The sequence below is a fragment of the Globicephala melas genome, chromosome 21 (genome assembly GCF_963455315.2).
Source record: "Globicephala melas chromosome 21, mGloMel1.2, whole genome shotgun sequence".
NCBI classification, from domain to species: Eukaryota; Metazoa; Chordata; class Mammalia; order Artiodactyla; family Delphinidae; genus Globicephala; species Globicephala melas.
Window position 1 is genome coordinate 23,021,503 of NC_083334.1, and position 24,681 is coordinate 23,046,183.

At 38.3% G+C, this 24,681-nt stretch overlaps 1 protein-coding gene across 1 annotated transcript; it reads left to right on the top strand.

Annotated features, from left to right (window-relative positions):
* DCTN6 (dynactin subunit 6) lies at positions 1 to 23,802 on the top strand. The gene is made up of 7 exons (XM_030832460.2): positions 1 to 120; positions 7,338 to 7,402; positions 16,761 to 16,866; positions 18,831 to 18,919; positions 20,164 to 20,211; positions 21,592 to 21,734; positions 23,333 to 23,802. The coding sequence occupies exons 1-7, from the start codon at positions 98 to 100 to the stop codon at positions 23,429 to 23,431; spliced, it is 573 nt and encodes a 190-aa protein (XP_030688320.1). The 5' UTR covers positions 1 to 97; the 3' UTR covers positions 23,432 to 23,802.
* Positions 23,803 to 24,681: the final 879 nt, after the last annotated feature.

Sequence of the window (24,681 nt, forward strand, 5' to 3'; positions counted from 1 at the left end):
GCCCCTTCCCGATCCTGCCAGGCTCTGCAATCGTTCGTAGAGATCGTCGCTTTGCCCAGGCGGTTGTGTAGATCCAACTGGAGGTCAGGCCCAAACCATGGCGGAAAAGACTCAAAAAAGGTGGGTTGCTGCCTGAGAAAAGCCTGTTCTGTCCTCTCCGCAGGGGTGGAACCTGTTCCTGGTCGCCTGTGGTGGGGACTTAGATAGTGTCTTAGATCCCGGGCGCCCGGCTTAGACGGTTCCTAAGGCCCAGACCTGGGCGTCCGCGGAGGGAGGGGACGACGGAGTAGCGGTAGAGCGGCCCGGGAAGGTATACGGAATGGGGCTGGGTTCTCGGTCCCTCCGCGACGTCTCCGGCTCTCCTCCGCCACGCGCCTGCGCGGAAGCGGTCTCGGGCGGGGCTGCGAGGGGAGGAGGGTGTTGTCCCCCGCCCCGGACACGGAGGAACTGTCCCCTTTCTTTCCGCTGCCTTCGGGGCTCCTGTAGCTGCCCTGTGTCCTCGACACACGTGGGAGTGCCGGCCGCTCCCCAATCCCTTCGTGCCTGTCGTGGGCGCTGTGTTTGTGTAGACGGGCTCCAGGGGGGCCGCGCCTGGACCAGAACTAGCTGCTTTGTAGACGCGTGGGGACAGGCCCTGGGGTTGCTTCTCCAGTGGTCTTACTGGCTGGGCACTCTGGGTGGAAAGGAGCGGCTGGGATGGGGACACGCTTAAGTTAAACTGTTTCCCACAGCAGCAGTGTTGAGCACTCTCTGGTGACTCTCTGAAAAAGAAAACCGACAAACCTTGTTTTGGGTGCCATAAATTAACATTTAGGTTTTTCTTCTCTTTAGGCAGGTAATTGTAATCTTTTCATAAGATAAAGAGGAAAGGAATATTATGCACAGTGTATAGTAGTGTGCAGTAGAGATGAAGGTGGTGTTGATTGTTGTTTTAATAGGTAGGTCTTTGGCTAAGCCTTCTGCCAACTGCCTGTTTCCCCGTCCGCCCCATCACTCCCAGGTACAGTGAGGTCTACGTGGAGATATTCGCACCACGTTTTAATTGATCTAGCGGTGAGTTTAATTATTCCTGCCTCACAAAGTGTGCTGATTGTAACACACACTGCCTGGAGCCTCTTCCTTCTGCATAAAACTGAAGACAGGGCATTTTTGAGTCTCACCTGTTCTCGCTTGCCCAGGATAAGTTAAACGTTAGATAATACTTTTTTCATTAAAAAATCATAGCGAGAGGGAGGGTGAGGGAATGGAAAACTGGGATGGGAAATCATGTCTAAAATGAGATGTTTTATAGAGGTTAATTTATTTGTCCAGGGCTTAATAAAATTGCTTTTTTAAACACACAAACCAACTTGAAAAAACATTTACAAATGTTGATACATTCAAGGGCAGCATCATTCAGCTGTCACAGAAAGAATATCCAAAATGACAGGATGTTTCCAGGAAACTTTCAGCTAACAGAAAAGAGATGACTGGTGTTAGGATAATGATGTCCCGGAAATGAACTTTGCTTCAAGACATTTAAAGTCTCTGGGTTTCAGTTTCCTCATCTAGAAAATGAGAGGTTTGGACCATTTTCTGTTTTCTACTTCATGTTACTGAAGTTTTTTCTTTCTTCTATTCAGTAGAAAGGTTTTATATTTTCTGTGGTTTCAGCAGACAAGTGACACATAGTAACCCAGATGGATCATTTTAAAATTTTATTAACTTGTTCCTTGTAGAAAGTCAGTGCCTGTTAAAATGATGGGAGCAGACATAGCTGTGTCTAATCTCAACAACATTTCTTGAAGATAGACCCAGGGATTATTAGTTTTTGGTTTGATATTCTTTTTACTTAGAGCTTTAAAAATACTTTGTGGTAGGAAGGTTTGTTCACAGAAATTTATAGAAGAAAAATTCTTGCACGTCTTTTTTTAGTTTTTCACATCAGTAAGGAAGTGGTGATATTTAAAAATATTTAAAAATATTATGCATATACCTGGAGCTCCCAGCTGTGCTGTTCCTATATAATAAAAATATTTTAAAATATTTAAAATTTTAAAAAATATTTAAAATTTTTTTAATTTTAAAAAATTTAAAATTTTTTACAAATTTTTTACAAATGCTCATCATAATCTTTCTGGTTTTTTCTTTTTTCCTAGAAATCTTTCCTTTGAAGTCCTCTGTCAACTTTGCTCTCTAAGACTGATGCACAGCTGTTATCCTGATGTTTCCCTCTGTCCTTGCACGCTGGAGCCTCTGTTTCTAGAATCTGTCTTGTCTGCTGGTTTACTTTTATTTAGCTAAGTACATCCTTCATTAGCTTCATAATAAAGAGTACATAGGAGATATTTTTTTTTAGTCCTTGCAAGTCTAAAAATGTCTTTATTTTCCTTCTGTAGTTGTTTGCTAGTTTGGCTGGATAAACAGCTCTAGGTTAAAAGTAGTTTTCACTCAGATTTCTGTAGGCTTTGTTTGCTGGTGTTGTAGTATCCAGTAGTGCTCTTAAGAAATCTGATGCCATTCCGATTATTTCTTCCCCTCCGTGTGTGACTGTCCCACCCCCCACCCCGGAAACTTTTGAGGATCTTCTCTATAGTGTTCAAAATTTTTATGATAATGGTACTTGCCCATGGGTGTTTTGCATTCACTGAGTCCTTCCTGAGTGGAGATTGATAGCCTTTGTCCTGGGGAATTTTCTTGTGTTATTCTTTCATAGTTTATTCTCCACCAATATCTCTCTTTTCTCCTTTCAATATTACTTTTATTGGGATTACTTTTATACTTCATGTATTGGTCCTCTAACCGTCTTGCCTTTTCTCTTTTTTTTTTTTTTACATTTTGTTCTACTTTCTGGGAGAGCTCTTTTTAACCTCCATCCTTCTAGTGAATTTTAAATATTAGTCATGTTTTTTATTTCTAGGACCTCTTTCTTAGACTCTGTTCCTTTTTCATAGGCTTCTGTCTTGATTTATGCAGTAGTGTCTAATTTCTCTCAATTATAAGTGTTGTGTGTTTTTAATGTTTTCTTCTACTATCTGAATTAACTGTGTTTCCTCAAACTATTTTTTTTTCCTGTTTGTTTTGGGTTTTTTCCTTCCTAGTTGGAGGCTTCCTGGATGTATCTGATAATGGCCTTCTGTCCATTCTGTCCATTGTTAAGCATGAGAACAGCACAGCTGGGAGCTCCAGGTATATGCATTAGGCTTGTCCTCTGATGTGTTTCAGGGTAGAGCAAGTCAGGCAGGAAGCTGAGCTTTTCATTGAAGAACTCAGGATGTCTGGTAGTTTCTGTAGAAAAGAATCATCTTATCTCCTTGCTGCCTGAAATTCTGTATGGGGCCAGGAAGGCACATGGGGAAGGGGTGCTGGTGGTCTCACTGTTGCTCGGCCCGTCATTGTCACCTGGCTTTGGCTTGATATCTTAAGTGCAGCGCCTCATGGAGGGGCCAGTCATCACCCGGCTGTGCCCCTGAGGATGGGGACGGGGGCAGACATCTGACTGCTTGGTTGCCTCACTTTTTTCCCCTTCCCTAGTGCCTGGTGCCCCCAAGCTAAGCCTCTCAGTGACTCTCTTCCTGCTGCTTACAGGCTTCTGAAAGTCTTGACATCTTTCATCTGCTGTTACCTCCTCTCCCTTGCTCTTTGGGAGTAGTACTTCTTTTATTCCTTTACTGTTGTTTTAGTGGTATTTTGAAAGGAGAGATAAGTTATCCATGTAGACCAGGGGTGGGCTAACTTTTTCTGTAAAAAGCTAGTGTTACCTTGTTTTTATTGTTAAGGAGTACATAGTGTTCCAGTAAGCTGGTGGCAATATTTTATTTCATTACCTCTCCCTTTTTATGGCTATCAAGGTTATTAACAATGTTTCACTGTTCTGAATAATATTATAATGACCAATTTGTGCATATATTTTCCTCCTATTGAATTCTTGATGATAGAACTCCAGAAATAGATTTCCTAGATCACACATTATGAATATTTTTATGATTCCTGATGCATATTGGTACAGTAATTTCAAAGAGGTGTCCTGATACTGCCACCAGAAATGTCCTAGTGTCTCAGTTAAATTACAGCTGCATCATCATTGGATAGCTGTCATTAAAGGAAAAACAAAACACCTCATCACCCTGAACAAACTAATATGAGATAAGAAATGGACCAGAATATAGCCATATTGAATATTCCAAGTATTCACATTTATCTCATAACACAGCCTTTCATTTCTTCCCTCCATTGACTTGTGTCATGTTTCTGCTAGTACGATATCAAGCATCCTGGGTGTAATATGACACAGAACAGTTATGAACAGTGGTCTAGAAATATTCTAACCCATGCCATTGTGAATATGGTGTAATCAGGTTATATTTGTGATAGCAGTTTATTTATTTGGAGACTGAAAGTAATGAGAAGTAATGCTAATGAAAAATAATCATTTTTTCCTTGGTTAAAGAGGATTGTTGCTGAAGCGGTGGGAGAAATGATTTGAAGAACAGAAAAACTGGTCTTAAAGGGAGACTAAGGAGTCTAAAATTCATTAAATGATACTTACAAGTTACATGAAAGTATTTTTAGATAAAGGGGGAGACACTTTTAGGGATTATGATTTGAGGGGGACTTTTTCAGGAAAGTGGATAAAGTTTCACCCTGATTATGGAAACATATCCAGGACTTCTTTAGTACCTGGCCTTAAGAAAATTTGATCAGCTATTGATTGATTGATTGGATAGGTAATGTATTTGTGTGATTCAAAATGCAAACAATTTAAAAAATGATATATAATGACAAAAATCTTCCATCTACCTTTGTGTCCCTGCTATCTAGCTCCTCTCTCTGAAGGCAGTGAGTCTTGATTGTTTCTTACCTGTTCTTCCAGAGATAGTTTGGAAATATTCAAGAAAATACAAATATTAAGCAGTTACACACTAGTACTACTGTACACATTGCACCAGTTGTAAATGACGCTCAAAAGTCATTTCAGAAAAGCTGAATGTGCTAAACACTTAAGTATTTTATTAGAATGGTAAGGTTGTCTTGTTTAAGTTCATGTTACATATAATGAAAATTTTCAGTCATCAAGGAGGACAAATTTTAAAAACATATGAATCTGTTTCAGAGTAAAACATTTGAAAAAATAAAACTTTGCAATAATATTTTTTAAAATCAAAGAAGTATCCAAAAAAGACATGAAACACAAATAGAAAGTACCATTAAATTTGTTTATAGTATCTACTGTATGTTAAAAATAAGTAAGTAGGGACTTCCCTGGTGGCACAGTGGTTAAGAACCCGCCTGCCAATGCAGGGGACACGGGTTCGAGCCCTGGTCCGGGAAGATCCCACATGCCACAGAGCAACTAAGCCTGTGTGCCACAACTACTGAGCCTGCGCTCTAGAGCCTGCAAGCCACGACTACTGAGCCCGAGTGCCACAACTACTGAAGCCCGCACGCCTAGAGAGAGCCCATGCCCCGCAACAAGAGAATCCACTGCTATGAGAAGCCTGCACACCGCAGTGAAGAGTAGCCCCCGCTCACAGCAACTAGAGAAAGCCCGCGCTCAGCAGCGAAGACCCAACGCAGCCAAAGATAGATAAATAATTAATTAAAAATAAATCAATAAATAAGCAAGTATTTTCATACATGAATATTTATAGAACTTAATGATATTGATATGAGTGAATCATTGCACTCTAGATTTCTAGTCCTTGCTGGTGGTGATACAAATATTTAAATATAAATATGATATTTACTGAAATGAGAAAACAATTTTTGGAAAAATTTATAAATCAAGGCTGTAACATGCAAGTCAAGAAAACTTCAACTGTTGTATACCAGGTTTTAGTAATTTACTTGAAATGCAAAGTTCATGTCTTAGAAGAAACTTTGATAGGTTTTGTTTATCTTGTAGAGCTAGAACATGGCAAGGATGTCTGGTTTCAACACTCTTCTACTTAATATCATACTGGAAGTCTTAGCCAGGACAATAAGGGAAGAAAAAGAAATAATATGAATACAAATTGGAAAAGAAGAAATAAAACTGTCCATATCCACAGATAACAAAATTGTTTACATGAAACTGGTTTACATGGAAAATCCCAGAGAATCTATAAAACTACTTGAACTAAGTGGGTTTAGCAAGGTTGCAAGATACAAGGTCAATATACAAAATTATTGTATTCCTATAAACTTGCAATGAACAGCTAGAAATCAAAATTTTGAAAAATCCACACAGATATAAAATAGAAATATCTAAAATGGTATTGTTATTTCATAGAAACTGAGAGCAGATTTAACACCATGAATAATATCATTACTACTAAGAAAAATTATTAATGACTACGAGTTACTTAATGATTATCAGTTTAATGGGGAAGTCATTTGGTACAGTTCTTCATGTCAGCTCATGGCTCAGCTATGGTAGCATTTAGCTAGATTCAGCTGTGTCCAACAAAAGATCACAGCAGAATATCAAAAACATTAATAAATTATTTGGAAATTATTAATTTTTTGAATAATTTGCACTACAGTTTATATCACTTGATCAGCAGTTTTATCATATACATAGAGAATAAATAGGAATATTTATAAATTTTAAATTTCTACATTGATTTCTATATTAATATTACATTGCTGCATTGTTAAATATTTTGAATGAACATTCGTTTTCCTCTTCTTTTTTTTTTTTTTTTTTTTTTTGCGGTACGCGGGCCTCTCACTGTTGTGGCCTCTCCCGTCGCGGAGCACAGGCTCTGGACGCACAGGCTCAGCGGCCATGGCTCACGGGCCCAGCCGCTCCGCGGCATGTGGGATGTGGGATCTTCCCGGACCGGGGCACGAACCCACGTCCCCTGCATCGGCAGGCGGACTCTCAACCTCTGCGCCACCAGGGAAGCCCTCTTTTTCCTCTTCTTAACCAAAATACTGGCATGTTACTGTCCATCTCTGGCTTTGATTTTGTTGACTTAACAATGTAGCTTGGAGATCATTCCAACTCTTTACATACAGGATTATTCATTCTTTATTATGCTGTATATTAGTTCATAGTATACCATAATTTATTAACAGTTCCCTACTAATGAATAGCTAGATTGTTTTGAGCTTTTTGCTATTTAGAAACAATGTTGGTGTTAAAAGAGTCCAAAGCCTCTTTTCCTCTCAAGCATTTTAAGAACGCATGATAAATAATTTTAGCTCAGGATGGTGTGCCACCTGAGAAGTTTATAATATATTAAATCTTACAGTTTATTTTTCATTTTTCCCTCAGTTTGTTTTAACCTTTTTCTCATTGCAGTGTCAAGATAGCTTCTATAACAGTATTTTTAAACTTCACACATGATGAATGTTACCTTTTTTTCCTGCAGTGTGAAGATTGCACCTGGAGCAGTTGTGTGTGTAGAGAGTGAAATCAAGGGTGATGTAACTATAGGTAAGAAAATAGCCTATTAGTGTTGTTTCTCAAGAATTGTGATTTATTTCAGTGCTTTACAATTCATTAGGTATTATTTTCTATGTTTGACTGATGCCCTAATTTTATTGAGAAACAGTGTATTTCTCTAAGTGTTTAATATTTCTAAAAGAATTTAGTGTGATAGAGTTTATATTTAAACTCATGTCTGATAAACTAACAAGGCAATATAATAAAGTCATTTATTTGAGAGACAGCTATTGTGTACCTACTACGTGCCAGGCACTGTGCTAGCAGTAGGGACCCAGCAGTGAACACAGCAGACAAAGGTACTGCCTTCACAGAGCTTACATTCTATTAAGAGTATAAACCACAGAGTCTGACAGACTTGGGGTAGCATCCTCGCTCTTAACCTGCTGAGTTACCTCTGGCATGTCACTTAACCTGTCTCATTTTCCCCATCTGTGTAATTGTATGTATCAGAATTAGGTTCAACTGCTTGTAGTGGTGGCTTACACGCTCAAAGGTTTACTCCCTTATGTAAAAAGCCCAGGGGTAGGCAATTCAGGGCCTGTCAGTTGATTGTCTGGGAACTCCAGCCTTGCAGGCCAGGATGTGATGGCTAGAGCACGAAGAGTGATCTCGGATAAGAAAGGGGAGGAGCGGAGACAAAGGGTGTACCTCCCAGTGCATCAGCTCCCCTTAAATAGTCTTCCTGAAAGTTCCACACGGTCTTTTGCCTTGGTCTCGGTCTCGTGGACACACTTAGCTACAGAGAAGGCTGGGAGATGTAGTCTGAGCTGGACACGTTGCTGCCCCCTTATTGGGTTCTGTTACTAGGCAAAAGGGAAGAATGGATGTTCAGTGGTAGTTAGCAGCTTTCGTCACAGGCAAAATAGGAGTGCCTCCCTCAGAGGTTTTTTTTTTACCTTATAGGTTTTTGAAGAATTAAAAATAAAAGAATATTTGTGGGGCTTCCCTGGTGGCGCAGTGGTTGAGAGTCCGCCTGTCGATGCAGGGGACGTGGGTTCGTGCCCCGGTCCGGGAAGATCCCACATGCCGCGGAGCGGCTGGGCCCGTGAGCCATGGCTGCTGAGCCTGTGCGTCCGGAGCCTGTGCTCCGCGACGGGAGAGGCCGCGACAGTGAGAGGCCTCACATACCGCAAACAAACAAACAAACAAATAAATAAATAAATATTTGTGAAAGTCATTGCCCAATACCTAACAGATAGTAAGCACTCAATAAACATTGGCTAATCACAGTGTAAAATCAGTGTAGCCTTGTTAGAGGTGAAGTCCAACATTTAAATCAAATGAACAATTTAACATGAGGCAACTTGCTTATATGAACATGATTAAATTCCCCCAAATGCACATTTTAGCACATTCTAGTTCTTTTACATGTGTTTTCACTGGACATGGTGCCCTGGTAGCTTTATTAACGCGAGCCCATCTTTACTAGCCACTGTGTGTTGCTGGAGTAGAGCTTTCAGGGAATTAAGTACACTTGCAGAGAGAAGATACGCCTTGTTCCCTTATACTAACAGTATCTGTAAAAGAAAAAAAATTTTTTTTTAATTTCAGTAAGTCTAAGCCTCCAGCCACTTCAGGCATCATGTCTTATAAAACCAGTTAAGATTGTGGCTGTATTGGGGACTTCCCTGGTGGTCCAGTGGTTAAGACTCTGCACTCCCAATGCAGGAGGCCTGGGTTCGATCCCTGGTCAGGGAATTAGACCCCACATGCATGCCACAACTAAGAGTTCGCATGCCACAACTAAGGAGCCGGCAAGCCGCAACTAAGGAGCCCGTGAACCACAACTAAGGAGCCCGCCTGCCGCAACTAAGACCCAGCATAACCAAATAAATAAATAAAGGAAATACAGCATTAAATTACTAAAAAGATCATGCCAGTATTATGGAACATCATTAGGAATTTGCCAGGTTGGATTTATTTAATTATAATATTTTAAATTGACAGAATTTCAAAGTTTAGGTGATGACTCTTTCTTTCCAGTGCTGTATTAACTCTTTGTTAACTCTTAAACCACTTGCAAACTTTTTATGAGGAGAAATTATGATGGTCACATGTTTATCAAAATGTTCCTCTGCATCTTGCCTTTTTTTTTTTTGGCCTCATGTGGGCTCTTAGTTCCCCAGCCAGGGATTGAACCTGAGCCCCCTGCATTGGGAGCACGGAGTCTTAACCACTGGACCGCCAGGGAAGTCCCTCCTCTGCATTTTTATTCTAGTATTTTTATGGTTTTCTTCATGATTCAAGGAATAACATCTAATAGTAGCCCACAAGGTGTTCTGTAATTAGAAGGAAAATAAGATTATAATACTTACTTTCCCTCTCATTTCTACTTCTTCCTCACTTTAAACAATAAGTGTTCAGTATCTACTGTATAGTAGATATATAGATGGTATAAATGTCTCTACAGGCATAAATGTACGCACAGGTATACATATATGTTTGTGTGTGTTTGTGTGTGTGTTTCAGATTTGAAATAACAGGTCCTGTCCTTGCAAAGCATCCCTAGAATAGCAGTAAAGGCTTTATCCTGTGAAAAGGAGAGCTGGACCACTACATAGGACTGGGACCTGGGGGTTTCAGGAATCAGCACTCGCTTTTCTGTTCCCCCTCTGTCTTTTGTTCCTTTGTGCTTCTCCCCTTTGTTTATCCCTTTTATCCTCCTACCTTCTGTAAATGTTGAAATTATGTAAAGAAATACAGTATTTAAATCTACTTTCCATGTAAGCTCATTACCATCTGATCATGCACAACTTTGATGGTTAAAATATAAAATGATTGTTCAACACAGATTTTCAGTGACAGATTGTAGCATAAGAAATGGTAATTTTTTTAAAACTAGGGATTTGAAGTTTATCATAGAATGGATCTAAGTTAATACTCGTTGGGTTTATTTTTGACCCAGTTTTTTAGAACAAGAAAATTTGCTCACGTTACAGAAACATCTCAATTTTTGAAATTAAGGAAAGGGGCTTCCCTGGCGGTCCAGTGGTTGGGAGTTTGCCTTCCAGAGCTGGGGACACGCGTTCGATCCCTGGTTGGGGAACTAGGATCCCACAGGCCTCGCGGCAATTAGGCCCATGCGCCGCAACTCTTGAGCCCGTGCCCAAACTAGAGAGAAGCCCATGTGCTGCAGCTAAGGCCTGATGCAGCCCAAAAATATAAATAAATAAATATTTAAAAAGAAAATTAAGGAAAAAATTCAGAAGTGATATAGTTACCCAGTGTTCTATGTTACACAATTCTTATCTCATTTTCATTGTGCCTGTTTCTTATCTCTAATTTTATATATAAATATCGAAATTTTCCAGTATTGGTATTTAGTCATTTCTATCATGTTATATTTGGTATAAAATTATCTCTTATCTTTTGATACTATTAATTCATTTTTCTGATGTAATACATCAGATTAAAAAAGCTCCTGGGAGATATAAAGTTAAATCAAAGCTGAGAGTAGAGATAAGTTATCTGATTAAACCTCACTCTCCCTACCATGTTGTGTTTTTTTATTTTTAGTGTTGTGTTTTTTTTTGGGGGGGGGTGGAATTTTCTTCTTAGGGAAACTTTTATTTTCTTATTTATTTTTAATAATTTCTATTGGAGTATAGTTGATTTACAATGTTGTGTTAGTTTCTGCTGTATAGCAAAGTGAATCAGTTATACATATACATCTATCCACTCTTTTTTAGATTCTTTTCCCATATAGGTCATTACAGAGTACTGAGTAGAGCTCCCTGTGCTATACAGTAGGTCCTTATTAGTTGTCTATTTTATATATAGTGGTATGTATATGTCAGTTCTGACCTCCCAGTTTATCCCTCCCCTTCCCTTTTCCCCCTGGTAACTGTTTGTTTTCTACATCTGTGATTCTATTTCTGTTTTGTAAGTAAGTTCATTTGTACCATTTTTTTAGATTCCACATATAAGCAATATATGATATTTGTTTTTGTCTGAATTACTTCACTTAGTATGATAATCTCTAGGTCCTTCCATGTTGCTGCAAATGGCATTATCTCATTCTTTCTTATGGCTGAGTAATATTCCATTGTATATATATATACCACATCTTCTTTATCCATTCCTCTGTCAATGGACTATTTTTCAACTTACGCTGTTTTTGTTTTTGCTTAATTTATCAGAACAACTAATGTAAGTCATCTGTTACAGTATGAGATTTGAGCACTTAATAAGCTCTGTTTTCTTGCTTAAGTGGCAATGAATTTAAGTGTAGTTTAATTAATAGATTTTTCAGGATGTTTTACATAACTTATTCCCTTATCAGTTTTACTCTTACCAAATTATTCCATTCTGAAGTATTTGAGGAGGAAAGTAATTTCTTCCTTTGCTATATTTCAGTTAGTAGAACTTTAAACCTGATCTTCTGTTTTCCTAGAAAATCAGGTATTTGGTTTATCAAAGTAACTAGTCCGAAGCTTTGAAGTATTGTCCTTAACCAGAAACCCTATGGCTGTGGCTCTGCAGGAACCTGACCGTTTCGTTAGAGGCAGCTAGGAAACAGACCTTGGGAAAAATAACAGCACTCTCGTTAATTATAATTTGGGTAAATAAGGTTTCATAGTATGAAGCCTGTTTTTAATTAGTTTGCCTTGATTCATGGGCCATGCATTATTTCCTGAAAATTTTTTTTGAAAGCTGAAAAACATTTCAGAAAGGTGGCTCTGAGCACAGTCCTGTAGTCCTGTTACAGGGTGAAGGCAGACTCCTGGGGTTAGGACAGGGCTTGGTGGGACATCGTAATGTGAAGGCAGAACTGAGTATAGTGGCAAAGCTTTGTGATGGAAGCACTTTGTCCCACTTATTCTGTCGTTCTTTCCATTAGAGTTTTTAATATAAGCTTCCCTTTTATTGTAGAAATCTTTTTTTAATTGAGGTAACATTGGTTTATAACATTATGTAAGTTTCATATGTACATTATATGGAAATCTTTTTCACTAAAGCAGAACAGTGGCTTTGACTTGAGAAATTCATTGAATATAAAGCAGTTCTTAAAGATACTTCAGCTTACAGGTCAAAGGAATTGTTTTCATTTTCAAAAGAGACCTTGTGGCTTTTGGAGCTATTTATTGACATATGAAAATGTCCACAAAGATTGCTTTCTGTGGCAAAGATAGACAAGAAAAATGCCCTTTACTAAATGAGGGGAATGGAAATTTGATGCAAGGAATGTCTTTCTGGCTGGGTTGCGTCAAGCCTGGCCAACCATTTAGAAAAATAATTCATCAGCTAGTGAGGCAGCTCCGACTCTAGACACACTTATCCAAACAAGGAGATAAGCCAAATAGGGTTTCAGCACATTTGGTAAGAAAATATACAAACTGCCCCGCCAGAAAGAGCGCCAAGAAAGTTCACAGCAGCCTTTTAAAAAAAAACTTTCCATGGTGACAGATTTTTATTGTTAAAGCATTTTAACCTCAAGACCCTTCAGCTTGGTTTGAATTCAGACCCATTCTAGGTAAAAATGCTTCTTGCGTGCAGAAAAGTATGGAGCAGACTGTGCTCACATTCCAGTGTCTTGGACTAGTGCTCAGGTTGCCGGGCTGTCTGGTGACGACCTCCAGCGCTGCGCAGAGACAAAGCCTCACTCACCTAAGTCAGAAGGTTCCTTTAAGGAGTTCACCAAATTTAAGTCTTAGCAGTCACATGTCCTGCGGTTCATATACACATACTAACCTCTCTAGTCTCTGCCCAAAAAAGACCTACAAGAGGTTAAGGGAAGCTATTCAGTTTATTGTCACCCATGACCTTGTTGTTAACATCACAACTTGAAGTAGATAGTTTTCACGTTTCAAGTCATTTCAGCCCTGAACTCCAAGACTTGTAGTTTGGCAGTGTGGCCACCAGGTGGAGGTGTTGTCCTAAACACAGGTCTCACAGCAGCTGCTCACAGGTCTCATATAATGCTTTATATCCCAGGGCAAGGCCATCAGATTTATAACCACTTTTCCAGTTACTTACTAACAAACTTATTAATAATGATAAAAACAATAACAATAATAAACACCTGGCTAAAATAGCCCCAGCATTATTTTTAAATATTGTGTAAGAAGACATGGGATTTGGGATTATTTAATTTTTAAAAATTTGTGCTCATCTCTTTGGGTTTCTTTTGTATAATTAACATGTATTATATTATTTTTGAAAGGGAGATGAAAATACCAATTATTTTCAAAGCTGGACTCTAGAGGAGCTTTTAAAGGAGCACAGGTCCCAGTGGTACTTTTGTCTTATTAGCCCTCTCTCAGGTAGCTTCTTGCAAGGCTGCTTGTTGTCAAAAGCTGCAGCCTGAGTACCAGCAGAATATCTAGTGCCTCTGGCTGCTTATCTAGCTGTGGCAAAGGATCTGCTTTCTGTCACAGCCATGACGATCTCTTCCTCCTGTCAGATTTTTAATGCTAGCAATGGAAAATTATTCATTTTATTAATTATTAATCTTTTTCACTATCTTACAGTATGGTGAAGCATTTTCCTCCCTGGTTAAAAAGAGGTTTTACCCCAGTACCTGAGTATCAGGGAAGTAAAGCACTCCCTTTTCTTCTGTTTCTCAGACCAGAAGGAGTTATTTTGTTTACTGTGATAAAGTTCTTAGCTCTTAGTGTCAGGTTATGATGAACTTCCCATTTTGAAGAACTATGATCTCCTTTTCAAACATTATTTTGTATAATCCACACTTCAGCCCAGTGAGGTAGGTTATCATACTCATCTTTTTATAGATGAGAAAACTGAGGCATTTGAGAGATTAAGCACATAGCCTTTAAGTGATAAAGGCCAGAGCCTGGACTTTCTAGACAAGGGGCGGGGTGCTAGCTGGGGCTTTAATTATAAAGAACCTAAAATAGATCGTGTCCCTTTATCATGGAATATTTTGACATAAAATGTAAATCTGGTATTGTGCAAACTACAGATTTAAATTGGTTCACATGGCTGGAAGACCTGTAAGAAATTTCTCATTTCAAAGGAATCCAGTGTTTGTTTCAGAAATGTTTTAGCACCTCTCCCCAAAAGTGTTAACTTCTAAATGCCCCTTATTAAGGGATTGGTTAAATAAATTATGGTATATTCATATGATGTGAAATAATAATCAACCATTAAAAAGAATAGCCAGCTAGATACTTATATGGAAAAATCACCATGACTTATTAGGTGAAAAAGCAAATTGCAGAATAAGTACTATTCCTTGTTTTTTTGGAAAAGTATGTACTTATAATTTGTATTTTTTCTCCTTTATTTTTTAACTTTCTAATGAAATATATTTTATATACAGTGATATTTACAGATTTTAAGTATATAGTAGTACTTAAGTCTGGAATAATATACTCCAAATTTTTAAGAATAGTTATCTCTAGGGAATGGGATTAGCAAGAGGAGAGAGGATCTTTCACTTTTGGCTTTGATTGAGGTTTTTCTAATGAGTATGTATTCCTTTTATGTGTGTGTGTGTGTGTGTGTGTGTTTAGCAAAGGAAAAAGGCACACGTGGTCACAGTCACAGTCGCCTTGAGAAGCTTCCCGGGGATCTCAGTGATCCCGTCTTCTATTCTGAAATCTCCTATCCTGAACAGGAGAATTCGCCAGGGAAATTGTACTTTAGAAGCTGAGAATTTGGGGAGCCAGAGGTGACAGAAATAACAAAGCCACTCTCTGTGCATCCTTTGACTTGGGCCCCACCCTCTTTATCAATCCTGAGCTCTTCATTGTTAGGGGAAAAAAATAAGCTGCACCGAGATTCCTTCCAGTTTCTGGGCACCTGGAATGCCTCCTTATTTTAATACATTTTTGAGCAAGCATGTTAAGTATTCCCAATTTTTAAGATAAACAAGCTCAAAAGGGCAAATATAGCACACATTCCTTTTTGTTTCCCTGTAACATACAGCCCTGCCTGTCACAAGCAGATAATGATTACTGAATAAATTAACAAGTTATTAATATACTTTATTAAAACAATAGAATACTGAATTTCATGGACAGTGCCATCTATCTGACTCCCCTCCTACTTTCTGTCAGCACTTCTGCCCACCCTCTCTTACTTTGAGAGTCAGTTACTTCCTGTCCGCTTGTTTACAGATAAAAATGGCCTTGGTATGGGTGGGTGGGTGGGCGGGTGTTGGAGAGAGCGGCTGCCGGGAGAGATTCTGTTTTCTCACTAGTGGTTTCATTATCACCCAAATGCTAGGCGTATAGGGAGGGGATGTTACCGGATTTAGGCAGTGCAGTGCCTCCTTCACCCTGACCCGCCAATGGGCTTGATGAGAGCCCTTCCTGCCCCTCGACTTGAGGTTGGAGTCACTGCCTCAGGTCTCTATCAGAGTCGTAGGACTCCAGTAACCATGCTTGGCTCCTTCCTCTGCCTGCCGTTACCCCTTTCACCTGGTTAAAATCACATCCTAGACCAGTAGGGATGGTGACAGAGTAACAAAGCTAACAAAGTAACAAAGTAACAAAGAGTAACAAAGTTAACAAAGTTAGTAACAAAGACTAACAAAGTTAGTCTCCATATTTTCTAACTCTCATCTTGCCCATATTTCCTCTTAATCCCTTAATAAAAGGACTAATTTTGGGCTTCCGTGGTGGCGCAGTGGTTAAGAATCCGCCTGCCAATGAAGGGGACACGGGTTCGAGCCCTGGTCCAGGAAGATCCCACATGCCGCGGAGCAGCTAAGCCCGTGCGCCACAACTACCGTGCCTGTGCTCTAGAGCCCGCGAGCCACAACTACTGAAGCCCGCGCGCCTACAGCCCGTGCTCCACAACAAGAGAAGCCACCACAATGAGAAGCCCACGCACTGCAACAAGGAGTAGTCCCCGCTCGCTGCAACTAGAGAAAGCCTGCGCGCAGCAACGAAGACCCAACACAGCCAAAAATAAATTAATTAATTAAAATAAATAAATTAATTAGCTAATTAAAAGGACTAATTCTGTAATGCACTAGCATAAGAAAGCACCACCATAAGCAAAGAGAGCCTTACCTTTATGAGGGAAAGGAAGGAAAGGAATTAATTTTTATTGGTGGCTACGTGTCAGAATACTATGTCTACAAACATTATTTCATCTAATTCTTAAAACAGCCCTGCAAGACTGTTATTATCACCGCCCCCATTTCACCACTGAGATAACAGAGGCTTCAGAACAGAGGGTGAGCCAGGGCTGTCCGGCTCCAAAGCGTGTGCTGTCTCCACTCACCTCGGCTTGAGATTTGGCACGAATGGCAGTGATAACATTTGTAACGTGCCTAGTGTGGTGCCTGGCACCTACTTTAGGAAACGTTCCTCCCAACAGCGTCCTTGGAAGCGCAGCCTTCAACAGTACTTTCTTTTCACCATACTTTTAACAGGACCCAGGACAGTGATCCACCCTAAAGCACGCATCATCGCGGAAGCCGGGCCCATAGTGATCGGCGAAGGGAACCTCATAGAAGAACAGGCGCTCATCATAAATGCGTGAGTGAGACTCTTACAGATGCTCGAATCAGGTGCCACAGAGCGTTTCCATTCATTTCAGCCCCATCTCTAGGGACCTTTTACAGCTGACATCTGGAAAGCCCACTATTTGAGAACTAGGGAAACACTAAGCATCTTTTTCTTTTTTAAAATAATTAATTAATTTTTAGCATCTTTATTGGGGTATAATTGCTTTACAATGGTGTGTTAGTTTCTGCTTTATAACAAAGTGAATCAGCTATACATATACATATATCCCCATATCTCCTCCCTCTTGCGTCTCCCTCCCTCCCACCCTCCCTATCTCACCCCTCTAGGTCGTTGCAAAGCACCGACCTGATCTCCCTGTGCTATACAGCTGCTTCCCACTAGCTAGCTATTTTACATTTGGTAGTGTATATATGTCCATGCCACTCTCTCACTTCATCCCAGCTTCCCGTTCCCCCTCCCCGTGTCCTCAAGTCCATTCTCTACGTCTGTGTCTTTATTCTTGTCTTGCCCCTAGGTTCTTCAGAACCTTTTTTGTTTTGTTTTTTTAGATTCCATATATATGTGTTAGCACACGGTATTTGTTTTTCTCTTTCTGACTTACTTCACTCTGTATGGCAGACTGTGTCCATCCACCTCACTACAAATAACTCAATTTCATTCCTTTTTATGGCTGAGTAATATTCCATTGTATATATGTGCCACATCTTCTTTATCCATTCATCTTAAGCATCTGTTTCAACACAAGTAATTAGTAAATGAGGAAGGCAAAGACCAGAGGGGTAAAGAGACTTGTCCAAGGTGAGATAGCTCGTAGGTGGATGACTAGAATCTCCGAGTCTTGGTCTGATAATCTTCCCCTTACGTATGACAGCCTCTTCTGTTCCTGAAGCGAACATTTCCTGAGGACACCCCCAGTGGCCCAGTGCTGTGCTCACTGCCTCAGATAGTCTTTTAGTTGGATGTCTTGGTTCTGGCTGCAATGTTATTTCTCATACCCAGACATGTGAACTTAAATCTGATATATATTTTCATATGCTTTGAGGGGTAACACTCAGAATTATATTTGAAAAATTGGGGGTTCTAGAGGCAATTTTTAAACTTTATAAAATATTAGAACATGTACATGATCTTAGTGAACTAGACTATAATACCTGTGAAATTTTTATAAGCATTTGTAAAGCTTTCTAGGTAAAATTTTGGCAGGAAATTCAAGCTTATACCTAATTTATAGCAACAGTGTGTGGAATTTTTAATAAAGACCTTGGGAAAATACTTAACTGTGACAAAGAGATTGATTTCTCTTAATGCTTACTTAGGATTTGGGAGTTTCTTACTATATTAAGCAGTTTCTTTTTAAAATATATTTTGGCACTTTTAGTGTAAGTCAATTAACAAGTTATATTCTGCAGTAACTCAGCTGTCAGAGATAAAGCACTGTTTTTAAATGGCTTTTTCCTCTTAGACCACAAACATCTTATGTTCTAAATGTTTCAGCTATCCACCTAACAGCATAAAATGATTATTTTATGTGAATATCTGTTTACATTTCACAATCTTGAATGATTATTAAGAAAGGGAATTTTTCAATTTAGGCATGATTTTGATTCCATTTCAACAAGCCGAAAAGTCCTAGCCAGCATCTTTTCTACCTTGTCCTGGGAAAGGCACGCTGGGCTTTGAGTTTAAAAAATAAACAAAGAAAAAATAAATAAATAAATAAATAAATAAAAGAAAGGCTGACCTTCTGTACACACCTATGACTTCTTTACATTTCAGTAGTTCTTTTTCAACTCAGAATAAAGTCTTCTGCAGCATAGAGGATAAATAATTCACTTGGATTAAGAAATTACTTACATCGTTACATATATTAAGCTTGATGGAGGTAAAATTGAGAGAACGAACCCAAATTCCAAAACAGCAGAATTGCTTACTGCACTGTTAACTTGTTGATAATTTGTCTCTCCTTTTTATAGTCACCCTGAAAATATCACTCCTGATGCTGAAGATCCAGAGCCCAAACCTATGGTCATTGGCACCAATAATGTGTTTGAAGTTGGCTGTTGTATCCTTTGCCATAATTTAAGATAAATCGTTTCCAGCTGTCTTTTGGTACCTAAATCTCCTTTGTAGAAATTGTTGTAATTTATCTATCAAATACTTACATTTTATATATATATAATTATTTTTTAACACATAATGTAATTGTATGTAATATATGTTATATATTATGTAATTTATATTATGTGTATATATAAACATATATAAACTATGTTTTTAGGACTAGGCCATCCAGCTCTTTGAAAGGACTTATTTACAGTATAATCCCCTCTGTTCCATTGAATAACCCGAGTAAAAGAAGTATGCTGTTTTCAGGTGTGCATGCATGCACACACAAACTCACACTCACCTTTAGGAGCCATCTTGCTCCTGTTGCTACATCTTGTTGGTAGGTACAGTGACTGAGCGGCAGTAGACATGAAATAGAGTAATCTTGGCTTCAGTCCTGGTTTAAGAACCACACTCTGTCCATTTGATTCCTATATAGTTTTAGGTTGACAGTATGTTGTCTGATACAAGGAAATGGTGGATGGAGATGAAAATATTTCATTCTTTGCATTTTTCCCCCCAAGTGTCACCAGTGTCTTTGCTGATTTCATACTCTAAAAAGATAGTAAAATCTTTTCAAGATGTCAGCGAAACCTTATTTTATAATAGAAACTACTTGAAGGAGAAAATCTAAAGGTTTAACAATAGCAAAATATTTAAATAAATTAAACTGCAAGCATAAAATGGACCACTAGAACCATTAAGCAGTCATTTACAATTATGTTTTTAAAGATTTTTGATGGTATGGGATAAGGCTTGCAAATGGAAGTGAACCGAATAAAGCGAGCTACAGACGTTTATACGGTTTGATTTTGTACAGTTTGATTTCCAGTTATATAAAGGGAATTATACATATTTACATAAAGATATATCAAGCCATTAACAGTGCTACCCTTAAGTGATTGGGTGTTAGTTTTCATTTCCTTAAAACAATTGTGAAAATATGTTACTCATAAAATCGGGGTATAAGGTGCTCATTTCTTTAAAAATATAGAAGACATTTATTTATACTTGAGATATTTCTATATAAAGATTAAAACTTTACTTGCAGACTGCCCTGGGCAAGGAGTTCTGGCCAGGCCAGCCTGCGTGGCCCCTCCCATGCCTCTGTCTCTGCCCCAGTGCAGGATAAGGACAGAGTGAATTAGTAGGGAAGAAAGATGAACATATTCACAATGTCTACTTAACTCTGGCTTACAGATTCCCAAGCCATGAAAATAGGAGATAATAATGTTATTGAATCAAAAGGTAAGTTATGTTTGGAACTTTATTGTGAAAACTGATTACCTCCTTTCTCTTTGTGGTGTTCCAGAAAACAACCTAAGTACAGACCACGGCAAAGCGGTGTGCTTGGAAGGAAGGCGTGGTTGGAAGTGGGCTAACACAGCTATGAGATGAATTCTTTGCCTTTAAGGAACCTAATCTAGTAATGTGTTTCATACATTAATTTAAAATTCTAGCTATGTACATTTAAATCAGGATTGAGTTAAACCATAAACTTCAGGTGAAAGATTTGAAAAAGATTTCTCCTAAAAACTAGTGTCTGACTTCCCTGGTGGCTCAATGGTTAAGAATTGCCTACCAGTGCAGGGGACACAGGTTCGAGCCCTGGTCCGGGAAGATCCCACATGCCGCTGAGCACCTAAGCCCATGCACCACAACTACTGAGCCTGTGCTCTAGAGCCTGTGAGCCACAACTACTGAGCCCACATGCCACAACTACTAAAGCATGCGTGCCTAGAGCCCATGCTCCACAACAAGAGAAGCCACTGCAATGAGAAGGCCATGCACCACGGCAAAGAGTAGCCCCTGCTCGCCACAACTAGAGAAAGCCCACGCGCAGCAACGAAAACCGACCGCAGCCAAAAATAAATAAATAAATAAATGATTTTTTAAAACCAAAAAAAACTTCCTTCCTTCCTTTAAAAAAAAATTCGTTTCTCTAGCAGTTGACTTTCTTGAATTTCAGGACTGCTTTCCCCTAGCCCATCAGAAACAAATGTAAGCTACTTTATCATAGGTGGGGCAATGCCGGGGCCGTGTAAGTCACCATCACTGCTGGGAAGCAGCTCCAAGAGCTTGTCCAGAAAGAACTGGAGTGATAAGACTTTTTTAGAATAGTGCCTCTCCTTTCTTGGTCTTGACTGGCATGAAAGAAAATGTTTTCTTAAAAAAAAAAAAAAAATTAGGCTTTTTGTTAATCTGCATAATGGTTTTTATTTAATTTGGATTACCAATTATGATGATGATGATTCCCACTGTCATTTTCTATTTATTGTATACTTACTATGTGTCAAACCTGTGCTTGACACTTTACATTTACTATCTCATTTATTCCTTACAGCAAACTATGAAGTGGGATGGTCTCCATTTTATAGATGAACTTGCTCAGAGAATTTACAGTGACTTGCCCAAGATTGCACAGATAGCAGCAGAGCTCTGCTTTGAATGCTCTTGATACTAGTCTGGTGCCTGCCTCTGCGCTGTACAAACTCTGGACTAAAGTGATTTCTTAATATTTTTTTAAGGGCAGTTTGTATTTTTAGACTTGCATCATCTTAGGAAAAAAAATAGTGTTCTAGTCATTGAATGTCTTACATGGTAGTTCTCTCTGTGTCTTTCCTGCAGCGTATGTAGGCAGAAACGTAATATTGACAAGTGGTTGCATCATCGGGGCCTGCTGCAACCTGAACACGTTTGAAGTCATCCCTGAGAACACAGTGATTTATGGCGCAGATTGCCTTCGTCGGGTGCAGACTGAGCGACCACAGGTACTAGAACCTCTCTTTTAAAAAGAGTCTTTTCCAGGGCTGCTAATTTTCCCAAAATACCACATAATTGTTTTAATGGGGCAGCAAGTCAGCTGTTTAAAAAGCAAATAATTAAAATAAAACATGAGAGAAACGTTCCTAAAACTATAATTTCTTTGTAATTATTGAGTCCTTAATATCAGAAATATGTCCAAAGATGACAATGACACATTGATTATGGGAAAAGAAAATCCAGGGATATTATTCCTAGTCTTATGTATTTTCACTGGAGGTGCATCACCAAGCCTTACAAACTATATGGATTTGCTCCTAAAAATACCAACCTTCGAGGGTAAGGAATGAACCTACCAAATTTATACTGAATAGCCAACTTGGGTTCATCTATTAGTTTACTAACATAGATGCCTTGAAAATAAGCACAGCTTGTGAGTATGCAGGTATATTTAGATATTTTCCTGTCTTATGAGAAATTGTCCCCTCCTAATAAGCAAGAATAATGGGAAGTATGTATTGGGAGTTTCACATTAGAGTAGGAGATAAGTAAGATAGGGCATTTGGAACTTCCTTTGGACAGAAGATATTCTGATTGAAGTTTGGAGCCTCACTGTTTGGCACACTCAGTATATTACCCACCCTCCTTCCCTTTCCCCAAAGAAAGTATTTTTCAAGACATTTAGCACTTTTGCTTCTTAGCCATATTTTATCAGAAATTAAAATTCCAGTTCTTTCTGGGTTATTGTAATGCTGTAATGTTTGGCTTTTATTATTATTACTATTATTATAAGCAGGTATTACCTCTATAGACCAAAAAGGAAATAAGAACAACTCCAGTATTTTTTCACTATCTTTCTGCATAACAGCAAAACAATTGAAGAGGGAGAAATGAAGCTGGAGTTGGGTTAAGGGAGATTAGAATTAAGTGAGCAGGAATATCTGAAGTTTAATACATAATGGTGTGTATGCAGCTCTGTTTTCCATTATCTTGCTGATCGTAAGGATCATGTAGAGGTCCTTATTACAGAGGATTCACCCAGACTTTTGGAAACAAAGTTCTTAGGGCAAGGGCCTAAAAGTCCGTAATTTTCACAAGTACTCCCAGTGAGATTTACAGTGAGGGAAGTTTGAGCAAAGCTGGTATATGAAGAGTGAAGATCAGGTGAGTGTCACAGCTGTGTGCTCTGAAGGTCGTGTAGAAAGCAGTGTACTCGGGGTATTTTACTTGTGTTGTCCACTATAATTGGAACTTTTTCAATTCTTAGAGGCCAAGGTGAAATCTACGAAAGCAAGGTTGAAAACTGATTAACATATATTTTTATATGTAAAATTTTTTGGCTTTTTCTTATTACCAAACTTAACGTATGTTCATTGTAAATTGAAAAAACAGAAGCAAAAATAAGTCAGTGAATGGGATCCACTGCAGGGGCACAGGTTCGATCCCTGGATCCCTGGTCAGGGAACCAAGATCCTGCATGCTGCACAGCAGGGCCAAAAAAAAAAAGTCTGAAAATCACCTGTAATCCCATGACATGGTGATAATCATCTCTACCTGATACTCTTTGCTTTCTGCTGGTCAGTTCTTAATTCTCTTATCTTTTTAGCCTCAGACACTACAGCTGGATTTCCTGATGAAAATCTTGCCAAACTACCATCACCTAAAGAAGACTATGAAAGGAAGCTCAACTCCAGTTAAGAACTAAGAACAATATATGACATCAAGATAACATTTGTCTTTGACCACTGTCTTTTGAAAGAGCCACAGTGTTTATGCACTCTTAGCAGTCCGCAGAATAATATGTGTTGACTTTATCTTGTAAAATTGAGTTAGAGAGGAAAGAAATGGGTTTTCATTGTAACTGTCCGCTATAATTTATATAAAATGTATTATTTTCTGATGTCCTTGTCCCATTTCTGATAATTTACAGATTTCTTATTTTGTGTTGTTTTGTTATGTAAAATGTTGGCCATGAATTTTAGTTATATAAAAGACTACCCATGATAAGAAAGAACATATTGTTATGTATTTATATTCTAACATTTACTAAACTAAATAAAAATGTTGATGACAGGACTTTCAGTGAATATACTTTAATCAATTTTTCTACTTGCATCAACTCTCCCAAAATAGCTCTTTTAATTTTTATTGTGTACTAGCTATATATTAAAGCTAATGTGGATTTGTAGCTGTTTAAAATTTCAGTGAAATTCCAGCAGCTATTGAATTAATTTAGACTTCATTTTGTTTCCAAGAAAAAGATTTGGGTTTTTTTTCAGTAAAACAAAAGTAATCAGGGAAAGATGTATTCAGTAGAATACAAAATCAAAAAGAATGGTGTCTGATGAAAATGACAAGTAAAATGACCATTGAGTGGTATTCTTAGGTTTCTGAGAACAATGAAACTAGAAGAGATTTTGATATATTTATAAATGTATGAAATTATTTTGGCATATTACTAATCACTAATTATCGACCTTGTCATAATTCTATTTACCTAATTACATAATGGGCAAAATATTGAGGATTTTATTGTAATTCCAAGTTTTTTTAATAATTCAAGTGCATACATTTAATGGGACATACTTTTTAACTTTTGAATCAGTAGATGTTGATTAATACTAAGACATTAAATGCTAAAATATTTTCTCTTGAAACTTTTTTTTTCATTGAAGTATAGTTGATTTACAATGTTATGTTAGTTTCAGGTATACAGCAAAGTGATTCAGTCATACGTATATATGTATTCTTTTTCAGATTCTTTTCCATTGTAAATTATTACAAGATTAATTTTTAATTGTGGATAGTAAAAAACTATTTTTGAATTTCTGAAACTGACTGGTACAAATTAGCCTTTGTTCCAGTTGTGAACGACTTGATTTTGGTAAGAATATTCATGGCTCAAGTTAGAAAACTGTACTACTACATATAGTGGTTTGAAAAATGAGAACATCA

Excerpts from the sequence above, each read along its gene's own strand:
- DCTN6 (XM_030832460.2), top strand. The coding sequence starts at position 98 with ATGGCGGAAAAGACTCAAAAAAG. Across the intron at positions 7,403-16,760 it reads CAAGGGTGATGTAACTATAG|GACCCAGGACAGTGATCCAC; the intron begins GTAAGAAAATAG and ends TACTTTTAACAG. Across the intron at positions 16,867-18,830 it reads CAGGCGCTCATCATAAATGC|TCACCCTGAAAATATCACTC; the intron begins GTGAGTGAGACT and ends TCCTTTTTATAG.